Source organism: Gossypium raimondii, chromosome 9 (genome assembly GCF_025698545.1).
Source record: "Gossypium raimondii isolate GPD5lz chromosome 9, ASM2569854v1, whole genome shotgun sequence".
NCBI classification, from domain to species: Eukaryota; Viridiplantae; Streptophyta; class Magnoliopsida; order Malvales; family Malvaceae; genus Gossypium; species Gossypium raimondii.
In genome coordinates this window covers 32,630,304-32,656,317 of record NC_068573.1, presented here as the reverse complement: position 1 = coordinate 32,656,317, position 26,014 = coordinate 32,630,304, and the positions used below count along the sequence as shown (strand labels likewise).

The 26,014-nt window shown below is 32.6% G+C and overlaps 3 protein-coding genes and 3 non-coding genes across 8 annotated transcripts; all 6 read right to left on the bottom strand.

Annotated features, from left to right (window-relative positions):
• Positions 1-719: 719 nt before the first annotated feature.
• LOC128032852 (U1 spliceosomal RNA) lies at positions 720-879 on the bottom strand. Its single transcript, XR_008189193.1, has one exon. It is a non-coding gene; the product is annotated as a U1 spliceosomal RNA (small nuclear RNA).
• Positions 880-1,994: 1,115 nt separating this feature from the next.
• On the bottom strand, positions 1,995-2,156 carry LOC128032849 (U1 spliceosomal RNA). Its single transcript, XR_008189190.1, has one exon. It is a non-coding gene; the product is annotated as a U1 spliceosomal RNA (small nuclear RNA).
• Positions 2,157-3,215: 1,059 nt separating this feature from the next.
• Positions 3,216-3,377, bottom strand: LOC128032850 (U1 spliceosomal RNA). Its single transcript, XR_008189191.1, has one exon. It is a non-coding gene; the product is annotated as a U1 spliceosomal RNA (small nuclear RNA).
• Positions 3,378-3,965: 588 nt separating this feature from the next.
• LOC105799079 (uncharacterized) lies at positions 3,966-10,365 on the bottom strand. Of its 3 annotated transcripts, none has more exons than XM_012629435.2 (10): positions 10,091-10,365; positions 9,904-10,011; positions 9,748-9,821; positions 9,532-9,634; positions 6,480-6,530; positions 5,563-5,713; positions 5,290-5,428; positions 4,687-4,792; positions 4,439-4,591; positions 3,966-4,333 (listed from the first exon to the last, which is right to left on the bottom strand). In XM_012629435.2, the coding sequence occupies exons 1-9, from the start codon at positions 10,215-10,217 to the stop codon at positions 4,446-4,448; spliced, it is 1,005 nt and encodes a 334-aa protein (XP_012484889.1). In that variant the 5' UTR covers positions 10,218-10,365; the 3' UTR covers positions 3,966-4,333; positions 4,439-4,445. The 3 variants fall into 3 exon arrangements, with proteins under 3 accessions (XP_012484889.1, XP_012484888.1, XP_052477060.1); XM_012629434.2 differs by having other exon boundaries at positions 3,966-4,312; XM_052621100.1 differs by having other exon boundaries at positions 3,966-4,312; positions 9,904-9,998; positions 10,091-10,288.
• A 1,828-nt stretch (positions 10,366-12,193) lies between these two features.
• Positions 12,194-16,629, bottom strand: LOC105799074 (uncharacterized). The gene is made up of 5 exons (XM_012629428.2): positions 16,507-16,629; positions 14,812-14,915; positions 13,938-14,082; positions 13,569-13,709; positions 12,194-12,688 (listed from the first exon to the last, which is right to left on the bottom strand). Exons 1-5 carry the CDS (start codon positions 16,627-16,629, stop codon positions 12,194-12,196), a joined length of 1,008 nt encoding a protein of 335 aa, XP_012484882.2.
• Positions 16,630-18,953: 2,324 nt separating this feature from the next.
• On the bottom strand, positions 18,954-23,352 carry LOC105799076 (ras-related protein Rab7). The gene is made up of 7 exons (XM_012629430.2): positions 22,480-23,352; positions 22,357-22,383; positions 22,181-22,280; positions 21,646-21,792; positions 21,479-21,559; positions 20,650-20,795; positions 18,954-20,223 (listed from the first exon to the last, which is right to left on the bottom strand). Exons 1-7 carry the CDS (start codon positions 22,530-22,532, stop codon positions 20,154-20,156), a joined length of 624 nt encoding a protein of 207 aa, XP_012484884.1. The 5' UTR covers positions 22,533-23,352; the 3' UTR covers positions 18,954-20,153.
• Positions 23,353-26,014: the final 2,662 nt, after the last annotated feature.

Below are 26,014 nucleotides of genomic sequence, written 5' to 3'. Positions count from 1 at the left end.
GTATCTTTGATGTTAATGTATTATCTCTTTGGGCTTTGGGTCCATTTGTTTATACTCAAATGTGAAGGTTGATCAAAATTTTCTTTAAAAAACAAAAAACTGGCACAAGCATAATAGATGAATGAATGACAAAACTTCTTAGTAATTGGGTAACTAATTAAATCTTCTTGGTGAACATAATACGTGAGGTGAAAAGTTATTTATTTATTTTCTCGACTGATGTTGGAATTAAGAAACATCCACTCAGCAGGCTCTTGTGAAGCCATTCTAATCACACATTCTCTTCTGTTTTCTATTATCGTAAAAGTAAACAAGCACTAGTTAATCGATATAGAACTCTTGATTTTAATAGTAATATGAATTTGATATATTTAATAAGAACAAAAGTAATGTAAGAAACATATAATATATATTTTCTGCAGTTAATTATGTTTTCTCTGGTATGTTTTGAAACATCAATGTTTGATTAAAAGAAACTTGAATTCAGCGAAGCAACCCATATACTAGTTCAGCTTCGGATGATATACAATTACTTTTGGATTAAAATGTTAGGCAAATGCACTTGGTTGAATCCATTACCAGTTCTATTTCATGATGGCTTTGATTAATAGAAAGAGGATGAAATGGCTAATTTAAATCCTTCAGTTCTTTCAGCAATTAAGGAAATCCCATTCATTGAATTTAACTCCTCCACATTAACTTTCAACTTCAACATTGGGTTAGGGCCGCGCGAACGCAGGCCCCCACTACCACAAATTATGACGTAGGCTCTCCCACTTGAGGAGACCTTAGGACAGCACCCCTCCCAAGTGCAATGAAGGTCACTACCCTAGGCTATGGATCTTCCAGATCATCCATCGACCCCGTCCAGGTAAGTATGTTTGAAAGTATGAGCTTGCCTCTAATTTGTAGCTCCAGCGTCTTGCTCAATTGTCATCGCTTTGCCATGTGGGAATTAAACAAAGTTATAAAAATGAGGTTCATGTCAAGCAGTCTGCAGGCCCTCTTATGAAGGCTTATCTAAGCACATTCTTTTCTGTTTTTTACTATAGTTTCACTTTCTTAAAGCTAAAAGAGCACTAGGTAATCGCTATAGACTTAATTTAAATAGTTATATGAATTTGAACTATTTAATAAGCACGAAAATATTGAGCTGATGGATTCGAGTTTTAGATGCATATGGTCGAATCGATCACCAGTTCTGTATTTAGGATGCTTTGATATTGAATAGAACATGTGGTTGCAATGGCTCGTTTCATTATCAGAGAGACGTGTTTTAACAGTGCATTGCAGGTAAAATTCATGAGCTTCTGTTTGAAAATAGCTGAAAGAATTCGAGTATATGTTCGACATGACCATGCTGAAAACGCAATAGGAATCTGTCATGGTTATGGAGGTTTAAGAAGACAAAGAAGCATCTCAAAACAGTAGACATGATTGGGAAGGAGCAATTAACCTTTTGGAGAGGTTTAATGGCAACATTAGTGTCATTAATGGCCTTTCTCCAGTGTAGCTTTTGTTCCGGCTAATGTTTTAGGTGTAAGTACTAGACACACGGATATGTGTGATTTCGATCTACATAGATCAGAAGGTTTTCTTTGCACATCAGATAGTTAAACAGACCCTTGCATATATGTATATTCATCTACATTTGATCCTGGAGAGTTGACTAAGGATCAGAAGACATCAAGCTCTGATCAAACTTTAAATGCATGTGTTGAGGAATATAAGTTCAGACTTCTTACACTTGTTTTCAATATTCACAATGCAGGTGTCCATAACAATGGTGAATCTTTTACAAAACATTCACATTTGAGAGTTCATTTGCCAAACCCAGACCACAGTGTTGAACATATACTATGTACTTTTAAGCATCGTAAACATAAACTCTATATGTTAACAAACCACTGCAGAAGACAACAATACCTTACGTAAAAAGGAAACGAATATGTTCTTTAAATTAACTCAATGAAAGCTTTAGACTTCTAAATTGGAAAGGGGCCGCGCGAACGCAGGCCCCCGCTGCCACAAATTATGACGTAGGCTCTCCCAACATGGGGAGACCTTAGGGGAGCGCCCCTCCTAAGTGCAATGGAGGTCACTACCCTAGGCCATGGATCTTCCTGATCACCCATAGACCCCGTCCAGGTAAGTATATTAGAATGTAGGAGCTTGCCTTTTATTTATATACCTAGCGCTTTGCTACATTGCCATCATCTAGCGGTGCGGGATCTGTGGTACACTCAGCTAGTCTCTTCCCAATGCATATAGTTATGGTTTTTTGCTGTCATTGTTTTCCTCTTTAAAAGGTAAAAAAGAACTGTGATTAAGCTACACTAATACTACATATTTAATAAGCACGAAAATAATATAAGTAATGTATATTATGTTTAAGCATGAGATGTTCAATACACATATTGCATTCATGTTTATAATTTTGACAAATTTAATCATTTATATTTATATTTATATAATTAATTACTGGATCTAAATCACCAGCATTAGGTTTTTTTTTTTTATACATCTCCACTTAAATTATGTTTTCTTTGATATCTTCTCCAATATTGTAACATTGTTTGATGAAAAGAAACTTGGAATGGCTTAAAAAACTCGTCCTTGAAGCTACCTATATTAGTTCCATTTCCAATGATAATTGTTGTTTTGGATTAAAGTGTCGTTGAACCAATGAATTTGAATTGTAGTGGCATACAGTTGAATCAATTACCAGTTGTCTTATTTTTTTTACATGGACAATAACATGTTGAAAATAAACATGATTGCAACAGGAACCTGCCATCATTATGGAGGTGAAGGATGGAAAAGAAGGATCTCGAAACGATAGATATGATTGGGTAGAAGCAGTTAAGCTTCTTTGAGGGGTTTAATGGTCTAATATCAGACAATCCAAGCACGATTTTTCCATCGACTGCAACATTTATAAAGTGGTGGTCAATAATGGCCTTTCTGTAGTGTAGCTTTTGTTGCTAGATGGTAATATATTAGGTGCAAGTGCTAAACACAGATATTAAAGAGTTGGAACATTGGTTGATCTTTTCAGCTTTTACTGCAAACTCCTGCAGATCCGGTACATTTGGGATATCATTTCCCCAACCCAGACCAAACAAAATTAACAAAAGCTCCCAAACGATAGATTGTAGGCAGAGCACCAATTACAGAAGATTGTGATCAGTAAAATCCTTGAAACTTAAAATTTGGGTAGGGCCGCGCGAACGCAGGCCCCCGCTGCCACAAATTATGACGTAGGCTCTCCCAACTTGGGGAGACCTTAGGGTAGCACCCCTCCCAAGTGCAATGGAGGTCACTACCCTAGGCCATGGATCTTCAGGATCATCCATTGACCCCGTCCAGGTAAGTATGTTGTAAAGTAGCAGCTTGCCTTTTATTTATACTCCAGCGTTTTGCTCCAATACCATCATCTAGCGGTGTGGGAGTTATCATCTCAGCTGGCAACAGCCCTCTTTTAAAGCATCTCTAATCACAAAGATTTGGTTTTTCTGTTATTATTTTCCGCTTTTAAAAGGTAAAAAGGAACTGGTTAACACAGTAGATATATAATAAGCATATTTAATAAAAAATTATATATGAAAATATAAAGTTTTAATTGAAATTATTAAAATTCTTTGTATCTTATGTTAAAGTCTCTTTAGAAATTTTAATATAATGGAGGTATTAGTACAATATATTTAATTAACACGAAAGCAACTCACTAAGTAAGATAATAAATACCCTATAAAATGTTTAAACATGAGATGCTCTATACACATTGCATTTATTTCTGTAATACCACATATTGCATTTAAGTTTATAATTATAACAAATTTAATCATTTATTTTATATTTATATTTAGGCCTCTATAACATTGTTTTGGTACCAATTATTAGGTAGAAAAATGTTGTATATTTTCACCTAAGACCACTATATTAGACAAGTAAAGAGAGTCCAATAAACAGAGATTTTGAGTATTTGTTTTTAATTAATATTGAGAAATATCTAATCGAACTCGACCCAATCTTGAAGTCGAGCCTGGGAAATAACTAAACAAGTTCAACCGAATCAGCTCAAGCAATTCAAATTTTCACCTCAAACCAAGCTCGAGATTTAAAAGCAAAACTTGATTAAGCTAGTATTGAGCTTTGAGACCTGAATTTCAAATCAAACTTGAGCTCTAATCTTAGCATATATAAAACGATCCCATCGCCCTAACGTGACCGTGCTTCGACTTCACATCTCCCAAAATCTTCATTTAGAAGCCTGTGGTGATGCCCAAGCCGGAAAGTCCATGGAATTCACCTACAAATTCCTCACTTTCAACTGTGGTATTGTATGAATTTAGAATGGGGGTGTTTCAAATAGTACAATTACAAAGTAACCAACAAAAATTATCAACGGCAACACATAATTAGAAATTTTGTATACCGTTCAATTATAGCTTTCCTTTACTGTATCTAATCTCCCAAAGCTCAACATCATCTCCTCGGTCATATCCTCCCACATACTGTGGAATTTCTGCAACATCGATACATTTACCCATAAAACAAGGCAAGGAACCAAGCTCAAGGCCTTCACATTCTGCATCATTCAATGTAAAGATACATCAGGAATAAAACCCAGAAGACAAGAAACTTATGGCGGCATGTACATTTTTTGCATTGTAATATACCTACCACTGTCATCTTTCAAGTAACTTCTGAAATTTAAATAACCATTTGCTACAACATCAAGATCATCAAGACTGAAGTTGTAGCGTTTTTCCAGTGCCAAGTATAACACCTGAAAACCACAGGAATGCGCACGATGATTGTCCTATTGATATATGGGGAACCTCAAAGAACATTATCTAAGCAGATGAGAATGAGGACTAACACACATGTGAACAAATGAGATAAGCATAGAATGTAATCCGCAATCACTACAACTTGGTAGAAACCTTATCATATGTTAACTAGTATAGGTAACAGAATTCAGCCCGTTGCCTAAAAATGCACAGGCAACTGAAATCCATCTAGATATAACATCTGATGTGGATAAGTCTCAGCGGAACAAGAAAATTTTCATTAAGTTCATGATCTCCCTTTGAATTTTCTTCCTATGGTAACATGTTCAATCATCAGCTTTGCAAGAAAACTAACTACGGGGTTAATCCAAAAACCTAAATCATGTGACATATACAAAAACAGCAGATAATGACACTCTTTAGTAAAATCCGCTAGTGTATTATTACCTACACCATGTACTGGTATGCGACCATTTTAACAATGTTAACCAACCTTTTCAGACCCTTGCGACATTATTCTCTCTAAGATACCAAATAGCGCATCTGTAAGATCATCACTGTAAATGACATCAGCAGCTAAAAGCAGAGAAGCTTTCTGGACTTCTTCAAGTTCTGAGGAGCTCCATGAAAACCTGGATTTAACCATTTAAAATTTAAAGGGCTGAGCTCTTATCTCCTCCATGGAATAAGTACATATTATAAATGGAAATAATATAAATACTTCTATATCTTAAAACAAGTCCAGCAATGAAACCAAATGAATCACCTTTCTTGAGTTGCCAGGTCTGAGCTAACTTTAGGAGGCCAAGGGTGAGTCCAATCAAGTTCACGCACATAAACTACTTTCTGATGATTAAGGACTCCAGAATTAAGTTGAACATTCTTAAGACAGTTTTCGAGGATTTGGTCACCATGGTCTGTCAGCAATAATGCATAACCTAAGTAGCTGAAGCAATCGGGTGTAACAGGTAATCTGAGTAAGGGCTTGTTTAGTAGTTCTTCAAAAAAGCACTTTTGGCTTGAAAAGCACTTTTGGAAGAAACAAGCTGCTTTTGGCTGAATTTTTTAGCTTTTGAAAAGTACTTTTGAAAAGGAGAAGCTAAAATTTTTAGCTTTTTCTCCTCCAAAAGCACTTATAGTGCTTAATTACTTTTTCACCCCTCTAACAACATGGTACTTTCCCTTTTTTTTTTCTTTGTGCTTAATTACAAATGTGTTAAAATCATTAATTAAAAATAAAAAATATTTTTAAAATAATAAAATGTGTTAATATCTAATTACAAATATTTAATGATTATATTTAAAATATAGTTTATATATTCTAATTAAATTTTATAAATAATTAATATTTATGGCTTAAAATATTTTAAATTTATATTTCATATGTTAAAATATTAACAACAAGTTATAACAAACTATTTTTATATTCTTACTAAAATATAATAATATTAACTAATTTGAACATTATTTAAATACATATTTGTTACTTGATAATACTATGTCTAAAATGAACATTTATTTCTCAAAAGCACTTTTTGACAGCAATGCTAAACACTCAAATCTTAAACCAAACTTTTCAAAAGTCAAAAGCACTTTTCCACAGCACTTTTCAAAAGTATTGCTAAACTAACCCTAAGCCAAAGTGACAAAGCAGCATGACAGATAAATCAGAGTGGGTCTCACCTGTTAAGAACACGGTCTTAGCAGCATGCGCAAGCAGCATGCCTGCAAGCCCTGGTAAAGACAGTGCAAAAAATTCCTGTCATACCAGATGTAATAATGTTTCAGATATGGCCTCATTAGATTGTTCAAGCTAGACAATGAACATGACATGAAACATACAACAAAAAAATTTCCCAAAGAGAAGTTTAGGAAATACATGGACAGGGAATGGAATTAGAGTTTTCTCATTCAATAAAATTGAATTTACTAACAAACACAAAGCAACTGACTTGTACACTAATGCAATTACGAGAGAGTTAACCAGCGAGCACATTTTGGTTTAGAATTTCTCAGTCAGACACATTAGTAAATCAAGAAACATAAGTCAATATTCTTCAAAAGCCTAATATTCAGCATTTTCAATAACTACATATGCATGTTATGACTCCCCACAAGCAACTGATTTGTACTCTAATGCAATTAAGAGAGTTAACAGATTCCAGTTGAGAATTTCTCAGCCGGATACATCGGTAAATCCAGAAACATAAGTCAATCTTCTTCAAAAGCCTAATACTCGCAATTTCAACAACTAAATAATTATGTTAAAAACTCCCCACAAGCAACAAACTTGTACACTAATGCAATTATGAGAATGTTAACATAGCCAGCAAGCACATTCTACTTGGGAGTTTCTCACCTGGATAGATTCGTAAAATGAGAAACATATGGAAAACTTCTTCAAAGACCTAATACTTGGCAATTTCAGCAACTAAATATGTAAGTTATGACTCACCACAAGAAGGTTCAAAAACTTTCAAATTTCTAATCTGAATAAAATTATGGCAACTTTTCCACATTAAAATCTATATGTAATTTTAGTATTTAATTTATATTTCTTAATCTCTGAAAGGACTAAGGTAAATGATCACTTAATTTAATTTCACTCAAAGACCATTTGGGGAAAGCTCAACTTTGATAACTAGCATAGTAACTTGCGGACCAGGACACTCTCCCCTCACTTACTATGCCGATGCCCTCATCAACATGGAGCCACACCTTTAGAAACCTTGTTGCATTGAGTTGACGTTTCTGTTGCAAGTCCATCTTGGGCCCTCAAGGCCTAAGATTATGATCCATTCAACGCGCATTGGACATAGACTCGAATTTGATCTCATCTCAATCGCTGGTGTAGTCTCGTATATGCCCATTCCTCCACCAAACGCTCAGACTCAATGCCACAACACATAATCATCAAGTTACGACCTTGAGGAACCCTCACTAGTATGACCTTTTGTCGACTGAATATTACCATGTCTTTGATACCTAAAGATGCACCCCTCTAGATGTGGCACCAACTGCACTCTTATGGCATCCGGTTGGATGCGTCCCTCTGGACATGGTTTATGCCAACCACTCCTTGTGGCACCAAAACTCAAGTTCTCAACATAGGAAATTTAGACACATGGTCATCCCCAACTTAGGCCCTCTCAACCCCTCTGTGGTCACCCCACAAGGTGTGGCCATCTTGGCCAACCGTGACACGTGGCACCACCGCTCTAGCTTGATCTCAATCTCAGATTTTGATGCTCATTCACGCAAACTCTGGCACGCTGCTCGTTTCTTCGTACAATCTCACAGGTTGCTTTAATAAACACGAACAAGACACCCTCACTTGTTCTCTTGCTCAAGCTCTCAGACTCAATAACCCTTCAATCAGCTCTAGCTCAAAACTTGGTGATGCTTGGACTAGCTCCACAAATTTCATGTAGTAGTAGCTCATCGTGAATAAGGGCATCCTAAGCCCTATCCAAAACACAAGGATCCATCAATCCGCTTATGGTCCTCCGACCAACTCAAACTCAAGGGTCCTCCGACTCATCTCGACTCAAACTCATGGCTTGCATCTGCCTTGCTCGACTCAATAGGTTCGTTGACCTGCACAACACAAAATACAAAATTGCCTTACCATGCCATAATCTCGAATGGTCCTCTGAATATTTAATCTCGCTAGGCCTTCCAAGCCTATCTTGATCGCAATGGCCCACTGGCCAACACAGATGGAGCTTGCAACCACTCCAACACTACCTAGGCACACTCTTGCACTACTCAGGTGCGCTCAAACTCAATTTCCTCAAGAGGACACTTCACTTGCTCCAACGTTTCTCAAGTGCACTCTAGCTTGTTGCCTCTAGGAGCATTCATTGGCTCCAGCGCTAGTCAAGCGCTCTCAAACTCAATTGCCTCAAAATGAGCATTCACCTGCTCCATCGCTACTCAAGCACACTTGAATGCTACTCAGGTGTACTTTGGCACTACTCAAGCACACACTTGCTCATATCCCCGCTGAGGCTCTCCTACACCAAAATAAAGGTGCACTCATTAGTCATTTATGTCCCTCAAGACTTACACGATACAAGGTGTGCCCCATTTCACAATTTTTCTCTTATCTCAATAGGCAACTCAAGCCCATGCAAGCCAACACCATCCACTAGGTGAGGAAAGACTCTAGTGCCTTCAACTAGGCAACTAAGAGCCTACTCAAGGCCTATTCTCAACTAAGCCAAAAAACCCACGATTTGTCTCAAGGTTTCCCCACAAGCCATCACAACGCATTCATGTTAAGGCTACTATCGAGCCACTTGTTTTCCACAAGGCTTCTCAAGCCAATTCAATTGCATCTCAAGGCTACTCAAGCCAACTCAATTGCATCAAGGCTTATCCAAGCCATTAAGGAAAACTTCTTCAAAGGCCTAATACTTGGCAATTTCAGCAACTACATATGTGCAGTATGACTCCCTAAAAGGTTCAGAAACTTTGAATTTCTAATCTGAATGAAATTATAGCAACTTTCCCATATTAAATGTATATTTAATTTTAGTATTTAATTTATATGTCTTAATCTTTGAAAGGAATTAGGTAAATGATTACTTAATTTAATTTCACTCAAGACCATCCGGGGAAAGCTCAACCTTGATAACCGGCATAGTAACTTGCAGAGATTCAACACATAAACACATGCTTAACAAATAGCACTGGTATTTACATTTTTTTAAGCACTAAGCACATAATATACCTGTTCCAGCACCAAGCTCTAAAGAGACAATGCCATGGAACTCCATTGAAGTGCACATCTTATGTAACACAAAATCTGACAAAATTAGTTCGGCCTTCCATACCTAAGAGGCGAAAACGGATTCAAAAATTACAAAATTTAAAGCCTTTGCTTGTAATACCTATGTTAATGGCTTATAAAATGGAGTTATAAACAACATAAGAAAGGAAGGATCACCTGCAAACCAACATTAGGAATGGGTGAAGTGATATTATGCTGGATTTTCATAGTGAAACAACGCCGAGAAATCTCTGCAAATTAAACAGAGATAATTAAAAAATAAAGACAAAATAAAAGCTTCTTCGAGGTTATCGAAGTTACTTGGTTACTTACGGCGTCTTCTTGGTAAAATCAGGTCGCCATCTTCATCGAAGCTAATTTCTTGGTCCGTACAAGATTCCTCTTCTTTGAACAGTCCATTAAATCTGCTGGATTCAACTCCTATATAAATTCAAAATAAAATTGAAAAGCTCTAATTAACTGATTTGTTTTATGTTTAAGTTTAGAAGAAAATCAATACCAGAAGGCAGGCAAATGGTGAAGCGGGAAATGTGAGGACCGGAGATGCCAGGTGGACATCCCAGATGGACCTCGCTCATAACTTGTTCCCGTTCCTCCTCATCATCCTTTGAATCTCCACCGTTCATTTTACTCAATATAAGCTGTTCTATTTCCCGACGTAGATGAATGCGGCGGCCCTGGTGGCAGTTGTGGAGCCGACGATATTATTCCGGCTGTCCGGTTTTATAATTTGGAAAAAAAGTAGTGAAGAACCGATATTGTCTAAACGATGATTTCTGCGTTTTGGTTAACAAAAAAGGAAAGTAGAAATAGAGCTCGCCAAGGGGTGGACTACCTGTTTGGCCCGGTAGGCCCAAGTTGTCCAGCCCAGGTATTTTTTATTTGTCTATTTCCGAGTTTATATTTTTATTTAAATTAAATTTAATATTTATAACCAAATCATTTTAATTATTTTTTCATGTATATATAAAATCAAATGTCAAAAGGACTAGAAAGAATGACAATGTTTTTTAGTAGTATCTTTTTAAATCAACTGTTAAAATAAAAATGAAAAAAAAATACCAATCTATCGTTGATCGTGTCATGTAAAATTTTTATTAAGAAACATGAGTTAATCTTTTAACTAATTCAGCCGGTTTCAACACTAAAAATGAGAAACTGGTTTCCTAGACAAAAAACAACATATTCTGTAACCGATTTAGCAGGTTCCAAGTTATCGATACAATTTCCTATATTTTTTATATGACTTTATTGAACGTCTATAATTTCTTTATTTCTGTCTTTTAACTCGTTGATTTAAAAAAGATCTTAAAGGATTCTACTATAATAAGATCACACCTTAACTGTTTTCTGTTCTTGTTGTTGAATTTGGTTATATATTATTTGATATCAAATGAGATATTAACATTATTGATAAAACTAAAATTGTAAGAACTTGAACGTTTTAGATTCGAGTTTTACTATATAAATACTTATATATGTGTGTGCGCTAGTTAGTTAGTTTAAATAATTTAATTTAAAGTAATTTATTCATTCCGATACTTCTAATTGTTATTTCTAATTAAATTTTAGAAAAATCCTCTTAGTGGCAAGTTAGGGGACTTAAGAGTTCTTACACCATAACAAGTACCCTAATTATTATAATCAAGTTTAGGGTATCATTTTCTGTAAAAAAAAAAAAGAAAAAGTTTAGGTTATCATTTTATTAAAAAAAATAGGAGATCCTTCAACAAGTTCTTGAATTAGTGGAAAATTATTATCTTGTAAAAATGAAAGCTGGGTTGAAATCCCAGCAACCATATGCCTTATCTCTATTTATCGAAATGTTAAAATTGTTGTTACTCTTTGTATTTTAATAAAATATGAGTTTTAGCTTATGTACTTTAAAAATTAAAATTTTAGTCTTTATATTTTTATTTGGAAATTTTAGCCCAATTATTAAAATTATTTCTCATTAAAATTTGTCAATTTAAAATTTTGATTAGGATTTCCTCGTATGATAGTGTATATGATTGATAGAAAATGAACATATTAATATAAAAATTTAACAGAAACTACCCATGGCTATAATGATTGCATTAAGATTTTTAAATTGAAAAAGTAAGAGCATTGAATATTTTACTTTTAAAGTATAAGTACTAAATTTCAAATTTTTCAAATTACAGAGATTAACAACAAATTTTAACCTTATAAAAAAGTTTAAGATATCATCTCATTTGCAAGTTAACTGTTAGAACTGAGCCATCATTGTATTTGAATTTAAGTCGAATAAATAATTAGTGAATCAACATGTAAATCAAACTTGAAAGTTCTCATTCCATTATTAGATTAGATAATCAATTGCGTGAATAAAAATATTTAATTTCTAAAACACAACTATCAAATTCAAGTTTTAGCTCTCATTATGCTAATTGTGTTAAATTCTCGTTGTGCCTTCAAATTGTATATTTTTACTAATTTGATATTTATAGAAAATCTTTTATTACTGTAGTATCTGAAGTTGTCAATCCTTATTAGTCAATAATGACATAACTTGCTAGAAAAGTATCAAGTGGCACATATGTTTATTATACAAAATAACTTTAAAAACTTAATAAAAAAATTAATCTCTTCGTAGAGATGCGAGTTGAATTATCAAATCTTCATAATCTGGTAATTTAGGATGCACATGCTTACTTAATATACCTAGTTGAAACGAGGGGACTCGATTGTGCCTTCTTCCCATTGTATCTGTTGGAATTATTGGAGTTCCACATGGAGGAGACCTTGAGCCTTCATTGGTCTCATAAGCTAATGGTTTTGTGTTACCAAAATGCATATTTTTTTCAGATTCCTTTTCACCATTTTCTTTAGTTGGACTCATACTTGCAACCCCACCAAGTGATTCCTTTCGTTTCATCCTAGTTAATCTTGGTTTACTTTTATTAGTTGAGTTAGTGTTATTACCAATTGGTCTTGTAGGCTTCTTGATGTTGTCATTAGTATCATTCTCATCAGCACCAAAATTTTTGGTGTTTTGGAAGGTATCATGCTTGGTATCAAGCAACTTGTATCCATCATCAACGTTATCGTTTAAGGACTTATGTTGGGCATCATTCTGCAACAAAAAATCGACATAGAAATTGTAAGAATATACAATTATTTAATATGATGAAATACTTTTCATTTGGTTAAGATGGAGGATGAAGATGAATCGAGCAGTTGCAAATATTATGATTTGAATTTCTAACTTATTAGATGTCATTTTTTAACAATTCCTTACATTTACATTTAAACTTGGTAGACTTGTATTTGATTCATGTATATGTATATATATACTTTTGGAAACTTTCGAGGATATGTCACTATTATGTTCACTAAATTATACATTATAAGTACATCACATATAATACCTTTTAACTAAAAAAAAATCTATTGTAAACAATAAACAATAGATAATAATTTTTTATAGCATTAAAATCTTTAAAAATCGTTATCAACTCATGTTTCATAATGTTATACCTCTACCTCAATTAAGACACGTGGCAACACGAGAATCAACCGGAGAGACTTGCGAATAATTTCTCTCGCCTTATATCATTTGGATGGTTGTTTAATAACCAACCACCCGTGTGCTTCATACCATCCAAGAGAAGGATCATTCATCCTTAATCACTTGATTGGACCCTCGATTAGGCCACCCACTATTAACTAGTGCGTTTTCCTCAAGAGGCGACTACTCAGGAACCATGATCTACCAATAAATACCCCCACAACACAACTTAGAGGGGGCTCTCTCTTTTCCTCCCATCAAATCCTAAGATGCCAAGCCATCATCCTCTCCTCTCCATTCTCTACTTTTTTGGCTTTCGGCCCGGGCGTGTATGAATCGGCCTTTCTTGGTATCACCCTCCTCTCCTCCTTCTCCACTTCCGTTGATACTATGTATCAACACATAACATGCAATATTTTACAAGGTTCTAGATAGAAAGGCTTACTTGCTCCATTTGAGGTGGCTTAAATAGTTTTTGTTCCAAAGCTTTGGGGTCCCATTCAATAGAAAACTCTTGTGCTATGTCGTACATCAACAGAAGTTTCATCTCCTTTGTAGGAGGTTCTGCCTTTAACTTAACCACAAACTATATAATAAGAAAATTATCTAAATTAGTACTTAAAAATATATAATATTCTTAAGAATAATGAGTATTGTTGTTTGAACTGGACTAGTTGAACAAAATTAAAAAATGGTTGAATTTGAATCGAATTTTTTAAACTGATGAATCAATAACCTAACTAGTTCGGCTACCGATTCAATTTTAAAACCACAACATTTTACATATCTTGAAGCAATTATTTTTATTAATTACCTCTTGATTTAAATAGGGTTCTAAGGAATTTCCATATTTCTTGGTAAATAAAGCTCTTAGTTCACGTAGTTCTGGCAAATCAGCAAATCTAGCTGCAGCGTATATCAGAGATGGTATTGCTTCTTTGCATTCCTCAGGACATTCTCTGCATAATAGTAAATGTATATTAAACACTAGATTAGTATTACTATTTTGAAAATTGATCTCGAAAAAAGTTTTCATTCTAAAAGGAAAGTGAATGATTTACTAGTTATTTTAATTCTTCAATTTTTTTGGTCTTTTTAGTCCTTTAAATATTCGTATTTGTCATTTTAACTCAAAATGAATGAAAAAATTAATCTACTATTAAATATTTGATGTGGCGTCAAGTATGAATAATAATAAAATGACGTGGCATTCCACGTGTGAAAAAATGTGTTTAATTTCATGTAGGAGAAAAAGGGATTAGGTAATTAAACCTGAAATCTGAAAACCTAATAAAATTAAACAAGAAAAATTTCCCAAATCAATTATAACAATCAGAAAAAAAACCTCACCTTGAATTGAATCAAGAATTAATTTGGTATTTGTAGTTTAAGAATAGAAAATTGATTCCATAAATTTGAATCTCCAGCACACTACCACTATTTTATTTTCTACTTTTATGCGAAAATAATAAAATATATTTTAAGCGAAAGGAATAGGAATTTTTGGGTGAAAACTGAAAACAAACATTTTCCATATCCTGTACTTTTTGAAATGGTGGGTATTTTGTATTTCTTTTATCAAAGCACTTGACAAAAGGTATTAATTTTGGGTTTTTTAAAGAAAAAAAAAGTTGATTTTGTAAATAGAAATGAAGTAGCACAAATTCCAGAGTCTAAAATAAAAATACCTCTTCTTTTGCATGATTGAAACATGCTTTGAGATGCACCCTGTAAATTGCATTATGAAATTGTAACATTCTGTTCTGTTTTGCTCAATCAGAAGGCCATCTGCCTGTTTGAAATTCCGCACCCAAAACAAAACATTAATTGATGTAAAATAATTATTGCTAATATATAAATATTTTTATAATTTTTTATAATATTTTGACAATTCAACCATGCATTTTTATGATTTAGCTATTTTCAAATTTTCAAATATATAAATTAAAATAATTTAAATTTCATATTTATAAATATTAAAAACATGAAACCGATATATAATAAAACAGTTTTTTTATCAAAGAGTTTAAGTTTTTTTTTCTTTAAATCTTTTAAAACTTATAAAATTAAATCAATTTTTAATTCAATTGATTGTATTAACTGCATATCACATGAAAGATAAGAATATATACATTTCACATATTATCGGTTCGAACAAACTATTGCAGTGCATATATCAAAAGTCGATCCTTACAACTCAAACCCATAAGAATATATACATTTCACATATTATCGGTTCGAACAAACTATTGCAGTGCATATATCACAAGTCGATCCTTACAACTCATACCCAATGGCATAAATTAAGGTTAAGTTTGGATGGACGGTGCAATTATTTGCGGTTAGTGTAAAAACAATGGTGGTAGTGAGATTAGATACTATAATGATACTATAGTGTGTGACAAAAAAGTAAATTAAATGTACCGCACTGTCTCACCGTCCATCCAAACTGACCCTTAATTGAAGAATATTTAAAGTGGTGTGGCAAGAATATTAGAACATAATGGTAGCAACTAGTCCCATTATGTGCTTCCTTTAGTCTTCAGCAACAATTTCGAATATTCTATCACTAGCAAATGAGTTAAAATTATCCCTTTTTTTTTTTCCACAATTAGATTAAAAATTTCGAAAAAGAATAAAATAATTTTATTTCAAAATTTGATAAAACACAAACACGATGAACTTACTTTTAACTTTTATTTTCATCTTTTATCATTCTCCCCTTATTTTTGTTTCATTAAAACAAAAGCCATTAAATTGAGTGATGTAGGAAAATATTTTACCTTCTCTTTAATCAAATATGAAGTATAAAGTGGAAATGCTTTGTCGAGGTGCATAAGAAAGCAATTTACATAAACACTCATCAAAGAATCTTATATTTACATTTGATGAGATTTAAATTCAGACCCCATAATATATAGACATTATTATTAAGTAAGTGAATTATCACTTGAGTTGGCTATAAGACAAATGGTAACATATTTATCCAACAATATTTTATATGCACAATGTACGTGGTTTCTTCCTCAAACACCCTGACAAGAGACTCCGACTCTTTAAACACGTTATCTCCCCTACAAAATAATTTTTGTTTTATATTTTCAAAAATTTCGCCCAAAAAGATGAAAAGGAAAAATAAGTATTTCCTAAAAAGTAAAAGAGGAAGTAAAAAACTTACTAGAATTTAATGAAACTCAGTTAAAGCAAACAATGGAAGGATTTTCCATCACATATATACTTAAAGGCAAACAAAAAATTGGAAATTAATAGCAATTATCAAACTCAAGTTTTAGGCTTTGAAAGCAAGAAAAAAAAAAGGGGGGTTTATGCATTAATTAATTATTAAAAGAAAAGCCAAAAATATTTTAAAAATAGATAATTACCCTACAATAAGCATCGTAAAGAAGGCCATTATTGAGAAGCATAGCAATATCGTTCTTCATATACTTCTCCATTGAATTTCTCTTCTTCTTTATAGTCTCGACTCTAAGCTTATTCTTCTTCATTTTCGATTTGCTATTCCAAAATTCGAAATTTAAAACAAAATATCAAAACACCATAATTTAATTCAGAAATTGAAAAAAAATAGTAAGAAAAAAACATTTATCTGTTTCGTATCTAACCATTTTGCAGAGAATTTTGGCTTCAAACAATAGTCAAACATCTTGAAAAACAAAAATCGAAAAAAATGTATGTGTGTCTGTGTGTGTGTGTTTTTTTTTGAAGAACGAAAATTTTACGTTACTATATAGGAAGATTTGTGGTCAAAGTTGATTTTCTAGTTACTCTTAGAAATTACGTGTTGGTATGTTAAAAGTATTTATTCTTTTCTTTTATTTTAGGAATAAGAGAATAATGAAAGAGCTAAAATAATTTGTCTATCAATAGTAAAGAAAATACTAAAATAGAAATAATTTAAGAGGTTTCAAAAAAATAATTAGTTTAAGCATCTTTAAATAGTGGAAAGAAAAAAAGAAATTAAACCAATATATGTAGCTAAAATACTAAAATAACATAGAATTTATGTTTGGGGTTCTAAAATAATATATGAAAATTACAATTTTAATAAAACAATTACCTCTTTTTAACTACTGTTCCCTTAAAATTGGGGTTAATATACCTTTTGATACCTATATTTGGTTTCAATATTCAATTTGGTATCTGAACTAAATAACATCATATGATCCAATAAATATTTGACACGTGTGCTTTAGTAAAAATATATAGGTACTTAATTGGGACAAAAGAAAAATTAAGTATCAAATTGAATATTAAAGTCAAATGTAGGTACTTGTATAAAAAAAGAAAAGCTCAAGTATGCATTAGAAAAACTTAGGTACCAAACTGAACATTGAAGCCAAATATAGGCACCTAATAGTATATTAACCCTAAAAAATACTGTTAATAATTAAAATAATTTACATGAAAGAAAAGTGGAAAAAAAAAAAAAAGAGCGGCGGGGGCTGCTTTTCTTTATTCAGTATTTGGTAATTTCAGGCAGCAATTAGTCACGCGCAAGGCGCGTGCAAATTTACTTTCTCTATTTATACGGGCATCTTAGTTGATTCCCAAATGCTCAATAATTGTGTTTTTAGGGTTAGGGCTCTTTATTTTCTCTGTTCATCAGTTTCTTTTTATCTCTTCGAATTTTCATTACAGACCCTGATCCTAAACTCTCAATCATGTCTTCCAAGCAAGGTAAACTAAATCTTATTCGAAGATCTGGATTTTTCCCCAATTTCGATTCTTCAAATTTATGAACAGAATTTTTTTCCCTTTTTTGTGATTCCTGTAATTTTCGAAGGTTTTGATTTGTGTATTTTTGGGTTTTTTTGAAGGTGGCAAAGCAAAGCCTTTGAAGCAACCCAAATCTGAGAAGAAAGAATACGACGAGGTATTTTGATTATATATATTATTAAAGAAACTTACTTTGTTTCAAGATCTGATCTGCTGGTAAATGTTAAATCGCGACACCGTTAATTCTAAATCTGTTTTTTTGGTTTAATTATTTCAAAATTTTAAAATCGGGAGAATTTTGATAGAGAATCGAAAGATAATCATGTTATCCCTATGGAATTTGTGCTTTTTCATATTGTGAATTGTAATCTGCTCAATTTCAGGATTCAATTGTTTTTTTTTGTGATATTAGGGTAAATTATTCTTTTTTTTTTCAGTTTTGTTTTTTTTTCCAGATTAAATTGTGCGCTCATGGTCTAATTTTATTGTTGAAGATCTTGTATCTTCCCTTAATAATCTTGTTGATTTAATCATTGTTTTGAAGGCATTTTCTAATACCGGTTTATTTATTTTTATTATGCCAGCATGATTTGGCTAACATTCAGAAAAAGAAAGAAGAAGAGAAGGTCAGATATAGGGTTTTTTATTCATTTTCTGTTTGTTTATTCCTTTATCTTCTCTTTCACGAATCGCCAATCTGAATTTTTCTTTTTGATGTGCAGGCCCTTAGAGAGCTGAGAGCAAAGGCATCACAAAAGGGATCATTTGGTGGTTCTGGTCTTAAGAAGAGTGGCAAGAAATGAGGTTCTTAAAAACCTGAGCTAAACCGAACTTATTGAGTCATGTCTTGGGATTAAAACATCTATTATGCTGATGTCTCTTGTTTCAATTGTGATAGTTGGGATGATTTGATGCTCTAGTTTCATTCTGAGTTTGCTATAAAAAACATTTGTGTGTAATTTCGTGACGTATAACTTAATAAATTCAAGTTCTACGTTTGTGTTTTTTGTCTATACATTTGTAAATCTCCTATTGTTGTGGTTCGCTATTGCTTCAATTTGGCTTGTGAATTTGATCCCTTCAGTATCCGAGACAATCGGCCCTTATTGTTTTCCTTGCTTCTTATGAATTCTCGTAAGATATGCATCTCATCTTTGAATGATTGGTTCTGATTTATGCGATGAATCATGTATGAGTAGTTAGTTAGACTGTAGGTGTTCTCGACTAGCGAATTTTAACACCTAATGAATGAGCATATGAGGCTTTAAATGAGCCTTTAGCTTATGCGTGCTTGTCAGCGCCTGACCCTGAGATGTGGATCAAGGGTAAAGGTTTAGAAATCTTTTTGGTTCTATCGTAGGTATAGTTCATGGACCTGAATCGTATTATGTTGGAAACTTGTGCTTTCCTTTTGTCTTCGATCTAATTTCTAGTCTTAACCCATTTGCATCTTCAATTCAATGTTTCGTTGGAATATAACCCTCTAAATACGTGGATAAACTTGAAAAAAAATTGATAGAAAGACTTTTTTGGTCCCTTTTAAATTTGATATTGACCAAATTGGTATTTTTCAAATGAATGGAACAATTTAGCTCGTGTTAATTTTAGAAGTGAGCAACTTCAGTGTTTATCAATTTATTTTACTTTAGATTGGCATAATAATAAATTTAATTATATATATTTTATCAAATTGATCTTGATTTTGAAAAAATTAACAAATTTATTAAAATTTAATATTCTTATCGGTATGTTTTAAGGTTTTTGAGAGGGTTAAATTTATTATTATACCAATTAGAAGTTGGTAGAAAAATGAACGCTTTTTAATTTCAAAATTGATAGAGATTAAATTGATCGATTTTAAATTGTTGTGTGTTTTTGAAAGGATACAAGTTGCTCAATATTGATATTGGAAGAGACTGAAACTGTCTTTTATAAAAAATAAAAGATAAAAATGACCATGCAGAGCACAACCATTTTTGATACTCAAAACAAGAATCCAAATTACAAGAGAGAAAAATATTTAAATTGGTTAACCATCGTTCATCCATGTGATGTGAAGAACAAGATTAGAAAGACTACAAATAAAACAGAGCCTACATGGTTTTTATTACAGAACAAGACCAAAGAACAATCAACCTTTCTACCAGCTTATGTTACAAAAAACCAATCCCTAGTTTATTACTAATTGTCAAGACCTTCACCGTTAATTGATGATAGGATGGAGGAATCTACGGTAGGTTTTCTTTTTGGTGCACCGATCAAAATTAGCTCGCTTCCAATCCGACGGACTAAACTAACACTCACAACTAGTCGATTTCTGAGGCCAACCACCGTCGACGACATCAATAGTTTCAGGAAGGTATCTTCGATTCATCGATAAAATAAGAACCGAACAAAGCAAATTAGCAAAACAACAATGTTGTTTATCCAATCTAATTTGTAGACTCAAAACAAGATTTAAGGCATTCTTGTATTCATGTATTTTGGTGCTCATGTGAACTACGTCTTGGTATCCAAGAACAGGGGCGAAGAAAGGGAGTAGGCAGGGCTCTGGCCCCCTAGATTGTTGCTTTAGATCCCCAAAAAATTTTAAAAAAATTAGGTTAATATATGATATAATTATAATTTAGTCTCCAAAAATGTTAGAATTTCAATTTAAAATCAAAGATGAAGTTGTATTTTAACTTTTATAAAAATATACAATTTAATCTCGATTCCCTTAAAAATTATTTTGACTTTGCCCCTGTCCGAGAGCATATGTATGTTTGAGAAAAACACATGATACTTACATTTCTTCTTCAGGTTCATTCTTGAGAGCATTTTTGGCTATACATTCAAATGCGGCATCAACATTGAATCCTTCTTTTGCTGATGTCTCGAAGTGCGGTATGTTTCCCTTTGAAACACACCATGCCATTGCCGTCTTTTCAGAAATCTTAACCACAAGGAAAAGTTGTCATTTAAGGCATTGAGTAAGCTAAACTCGGAACTTAGCTCAATTACTTGATCCTGCCACTAAATTTAGAGTTCAAATTTCAACATATACAATCCTTTTTCTATACTTAAGTTGAGAATACTTTTGTACCAAATAAAGGCGCTAAAGAAACTAAATCCAAAACTTAGCTCAATTAGTTATGCAGTCATACTTTATCTAAGGTTTTAATCTCAACATTTAAAACCTATTTCCTATTTCGGGTTTGAGGCCTTGGTTTTATTAAAAAAGACACAAAGAATGTTGTGTTTGGGACTTCGGTAGCAACTTCGAAGCATTCAATAGATTTGAAATTTGAATCTCGAAAATCTCTAACCCTTTTTCGTTCTCATATACCAAATAAAACTACTTAGGTCAGTTAAATTAAGCAATTAATCTTTAGAGTGACATTTAGCAAGTTTGAGGTAGCTGACTTTTAAAGTCGACAATTAACAAGTTCGAGATTGAAATCTTTTTTTTGATTGGTCCCCAGAAGCTTTCATAAACTAAAACAAGGCACTAAGAAAATTAAAACCTGAAGTTCAACTCAGATAATTCATCCACTCTCATTTTAATTTTTTTTTATATGGAGACATAATTACTGTAGAAAGCTAGCTGAAAGAGTGAAAAACAATCAAACATCTTACCACTCGACTATTGCCACCATCAAGATCAACCTTATTTCCCAACACGACAAAAGGAAAGTTTTCAGGATCAGATGGAGTGGCCTAAAAAGTAAAACGCACTAACGTCTCATTATTACAAATAAAAAAATTGAAAAAATCATAAAAAGAATAAATTTAAAAATTGGGACCTGAATCAAGAATTCTTCTCGCCAGTTGTTGAGATCATCGAAGGATTTGGCGACATTGACATCGTACACTAATACACAGCAATCAGCTCCTCGATAGAATGCTACCCCTAAACTTTGAAATCTTTCTTGCCCAGCAGTATCCCATATCTAACCACACACACGCACGCAAATATTTTAGACCCTATTATTTTTTTAGTAATGCAATTTAATCCTTTCAATAATGCAGTTCAATATTATCAAACAGGGGCGAATCTCTGCAATTTATGCCCCCACCAATGTGAGTTCAAATCTCTGTAATATTTTTATTATTTTTAAAAAGAATAAAAAATAAAGAAACCCTAGTAATAATATAACTTATTTAACTTTAAAAGTTAATTTAAATAAGCAAAATATTAAAAAATGATTTATTTAAAATAAAATTTAAATTTAATATATAAAAAATTTAGAGAAAATAAATTAAAAAATGGAATAACTAAAAAATTAAAAGATAGGGAGTAAAAGAATAATTAATGTAAGTGGTTGAAACAGATGATACCTGCAATGTGAACAATCGATCTTCAAATTGAATCTCTTTTGTCAAAAAATCAGCTCCTATTGTGGCTTTGTATTGATTATTGAATTTACGATTAACATACCTAATTGCAATCATATTAAAACATCGGAACTGGAAATTGAATATCCCAAATTCAGATTTCAAGTTTTAGAGCTTACTGATTCATTAGAGATGTTTTTCCGACCCTAGAAATTCAAAGCCAAAAAGGAATTCAAATAATTATAATTTAAAATGGAAATACAACTAAATTAAGATTTAAAACAAAATGGTTATAAACTTACCCACTGTCACCAAGAATTATCACCTTTAGAAGCATACGCCGACGAGAAGCCATGGAATCGGATTTCCAAACTTTACTGTTGCTTTTTTGTTTTTGTAGAAAATTGTGAGATTTTATTTTTTTTAAATAAACAGTTCAGTGGTTAATTAATTTTCTTTTAACTTAATTTGCTTTCTTTTCCCCCTCTTTTTAGTTAAAGTGGTTAGATCATTTTTTAAAAAAAATATAATTTTTTTATTGAAAAATAATAAAGTTGTAATCTTAAAAATAAATTGATAATGATATGCACGTTAAATTTTGGAAGGATACTTGAGTTGCAGAATTGGGCCCTTCAAGTAATCATTGTCGTAATATGACATAAGTAGATACGAGTAAGAAATTTGGTTAACTCTGAAGGAGAATTGGATTAGAGGCTCAATATGTTTGTCAGCTCATGGCCACCTATGGAGGCTGCGGGAGACGATATTTGTGGTTGCGGAATGGGCGAAGAAGGACCTGGCGGGTTGCAGTTTGGGATGTACCAACTACAAAATGGGTTTTTATTTATGACTCGTTATGCGTGAGAGTTACATGACAAATACGGAAAGGGTTTAGAAGAGGAATAGTTGATAATGCTTCTTGTACTCTATGTGGTAGCGGGCAAGAGAGCATTATTCATGTACTTCGAGAATGCATATATATGGAACCTGGCATCTCGGCAGCTTCATCGGATTGGATAGTTGAGAACATGTTGAAGAGGAGGAACAAACGAATGATTGACCAGAAGACACTTCATACGTGTACATCGTTGCTAGAAGCCTCTCATGGGCAAAACATTGCTATCCAGACGAATTGTAATGAGACCTCGAACAAATCGGAATGCAGGCAGATGGCCTATAGCACAAGGGTGGGTGAAACTTAAAGTCGATGGTGCGGTTTACTTATAGACTAGCCAGAGTTGGTAGCGGGGTCTTGAGGGACAGTGTTGGTGGATAGATTAAGGGGTATAACTGATGTGTTGGACGTTGCTAGGTGCAACAATATGCTTAATTATGTGTAAAATCACGTTGTCGTAGTTGTTACAACAACAACGATACCAACTAAGTTAAAACTCAATCAACATATTTTACTTTATTAATTGGCTTTACATGTACATTCATTAGAGTTAACTTCATTAGAAATATCCATGAATCAGATTGAACTGTAACATGGATTTTATTCAAGTTTGGATCGAACTAAATCCAATCTAATCTGAATTATTTGAAGACTTTTTCATAATTTAATTTAAATGAATCGAATTTAGTACATTGAACGATAGTTTAACCTATTGGAGTTGAAGTTTTTTTCGTGTTTAAATAATAAGTAACACTAATAGTATTTATTACATAATTAATATGATATATAATATAATATTGTAAAAAAAACTGCCTAACAAATTTTAAATTATAATTTATTGGTGGAGCATTTATTTTTCTATAAATAATTTGAATTCAAATTATAATAGTACAATACCATAATCTTAACCTAAAACATTTATATATATAATAAAAAATGCCCAAAGAAGGTTGAACAACTTATGAAAACATTAAATCATAAGCCAAACTGTAACACCCCTTACCCGAGACCGTCACTGGAATCGAGTACGAGATGTTATCCAATCTAACTTACCAATTCGGAGCATAAAAATTTGCTTTTAAAATTAAATTCACTGTTCACAACAAAACTATCTACCTGCGCGACTGTCACTAATTTACTTATAACTCAAGTTACGAAACTCGAAATTTAAATCTGTAAATTTTCCCTGAAACTAGACTCATATTCCTACTTACCATAAAAGTTTCATAAATTTTGACTTAGCCAGTTAGTACAGTTTATTCATTAAAGTATCCCCTATTTCACAGCTCGACAGGTCTGACCTCTTGGCACTAAAAATAAATTATCTCATTGCACAGAATTCATATAAGGTTATTGTTTATTTCTTTTGAAAATAGACTCACTAAGAAATCTATACATATAAATTATGACCCATAATTCTTTCTGTACAATTTATAATGATTTTCCAAAGTCAGAACAGGGGACTTCAAAAACCATTCTGACCCTGTCTCACTAAAATTCAAATATCTCAAAATACAGAACTTCTTTGCCTACACCGTTTCTTTCATATAAAAATAGACTTGATAAGCTTTAATTCAATATATAATTAAATCTCTAATTACATTTCTACTATTTATGGTGATTTTTCACATTCACGTCACTGCTGCTGTCAAAGCAACTGCGTCTTTGAATTAGTTACCATTTAACATACATAACACCCAAAACATAATTTTTACTAACTATTTCAATAGCTAATCTTAGCCATATCATTTGAACATGCTCAAAATGATTAAGACTCTATACATGCCATAGTTTAAACATTTTGAAAAGCACATAATACCGAGATGATTATGATAGTGTGATACGAGCTCCGACGATCCCCAATTCGATCAAGTTCAAATCACTATAAAACAAAGGAAAGAAAGAAAGGTGTAAGCTATAAATAGCTTAGTAAGTTACATATAAACAATAATTACTCATTTAATAATTAATACTTTTAACATATAACTAATCAAAACATTTCTTAGCAATTTCAATCACTTACACATGCACTATCTTACCAATTCACTTGCATATACATTTTCACACTTAACATTTATCACATATGCTCAATTCTTTCAATTGTACCTGTATACACACTTCATTTCATATTCACTTTAACCCATCATTAATCCCGTTGAACACTCGGAATATACACAGATACGTAGAGATTTAGCACATAAGTGCAACACTGATATGTAGCTGAAGCTACCACTGATCAATAACACTGGAAATGTCCACGGGCCTGCTCACACAAGCTGTCAGGTGTCTGCAACACATGCTAGATCACCCAGCACCCGAGACTCACTGTAACACTGTAACACTGATCTCTAGTGACATGTCACTTGTATCCACTTCTATTCCTAAGTTCAACCGGGAATTTACACTTAATACTTTATTTTCACCACTTTAACACTTGAATAATTCATAAACAATTTTCCTTCCACATTCAATATTAATTCACATATCAAATATAATTCACAATTTATAAAAATATAACTATTATTTACACGTAACTTACCTCGGATGCAAAATGACTATTTTTGTAATTTAGTCGATAACTTTCTCTTTTCCCCGATCACTTCCACTATTTCTTCTTTCTTGATCTATATTAACACAATTTAATACATTTTATCAACATTTCATTCAAATACAATTCATACACAACATTTTGGCAAATTTACATTTTTCCCCAAAACTTTTCAAAAATTTCACTTTTGTCCCTAAGCTCGTAAAAATAAAATTCACTAAATTCTTAAATTTCAAACTTCACTAAATCATATTTCATGCTCATAACAGCCCTCAATTTCACAAAATCACAACTTTATGCACACTTTACCATTTTTCACAATTTAGCCCTTTTTCAACATTTTCATTGAAATTCATCTAGTAAAACTTGTAATTAACACTTCAAATATTCATTA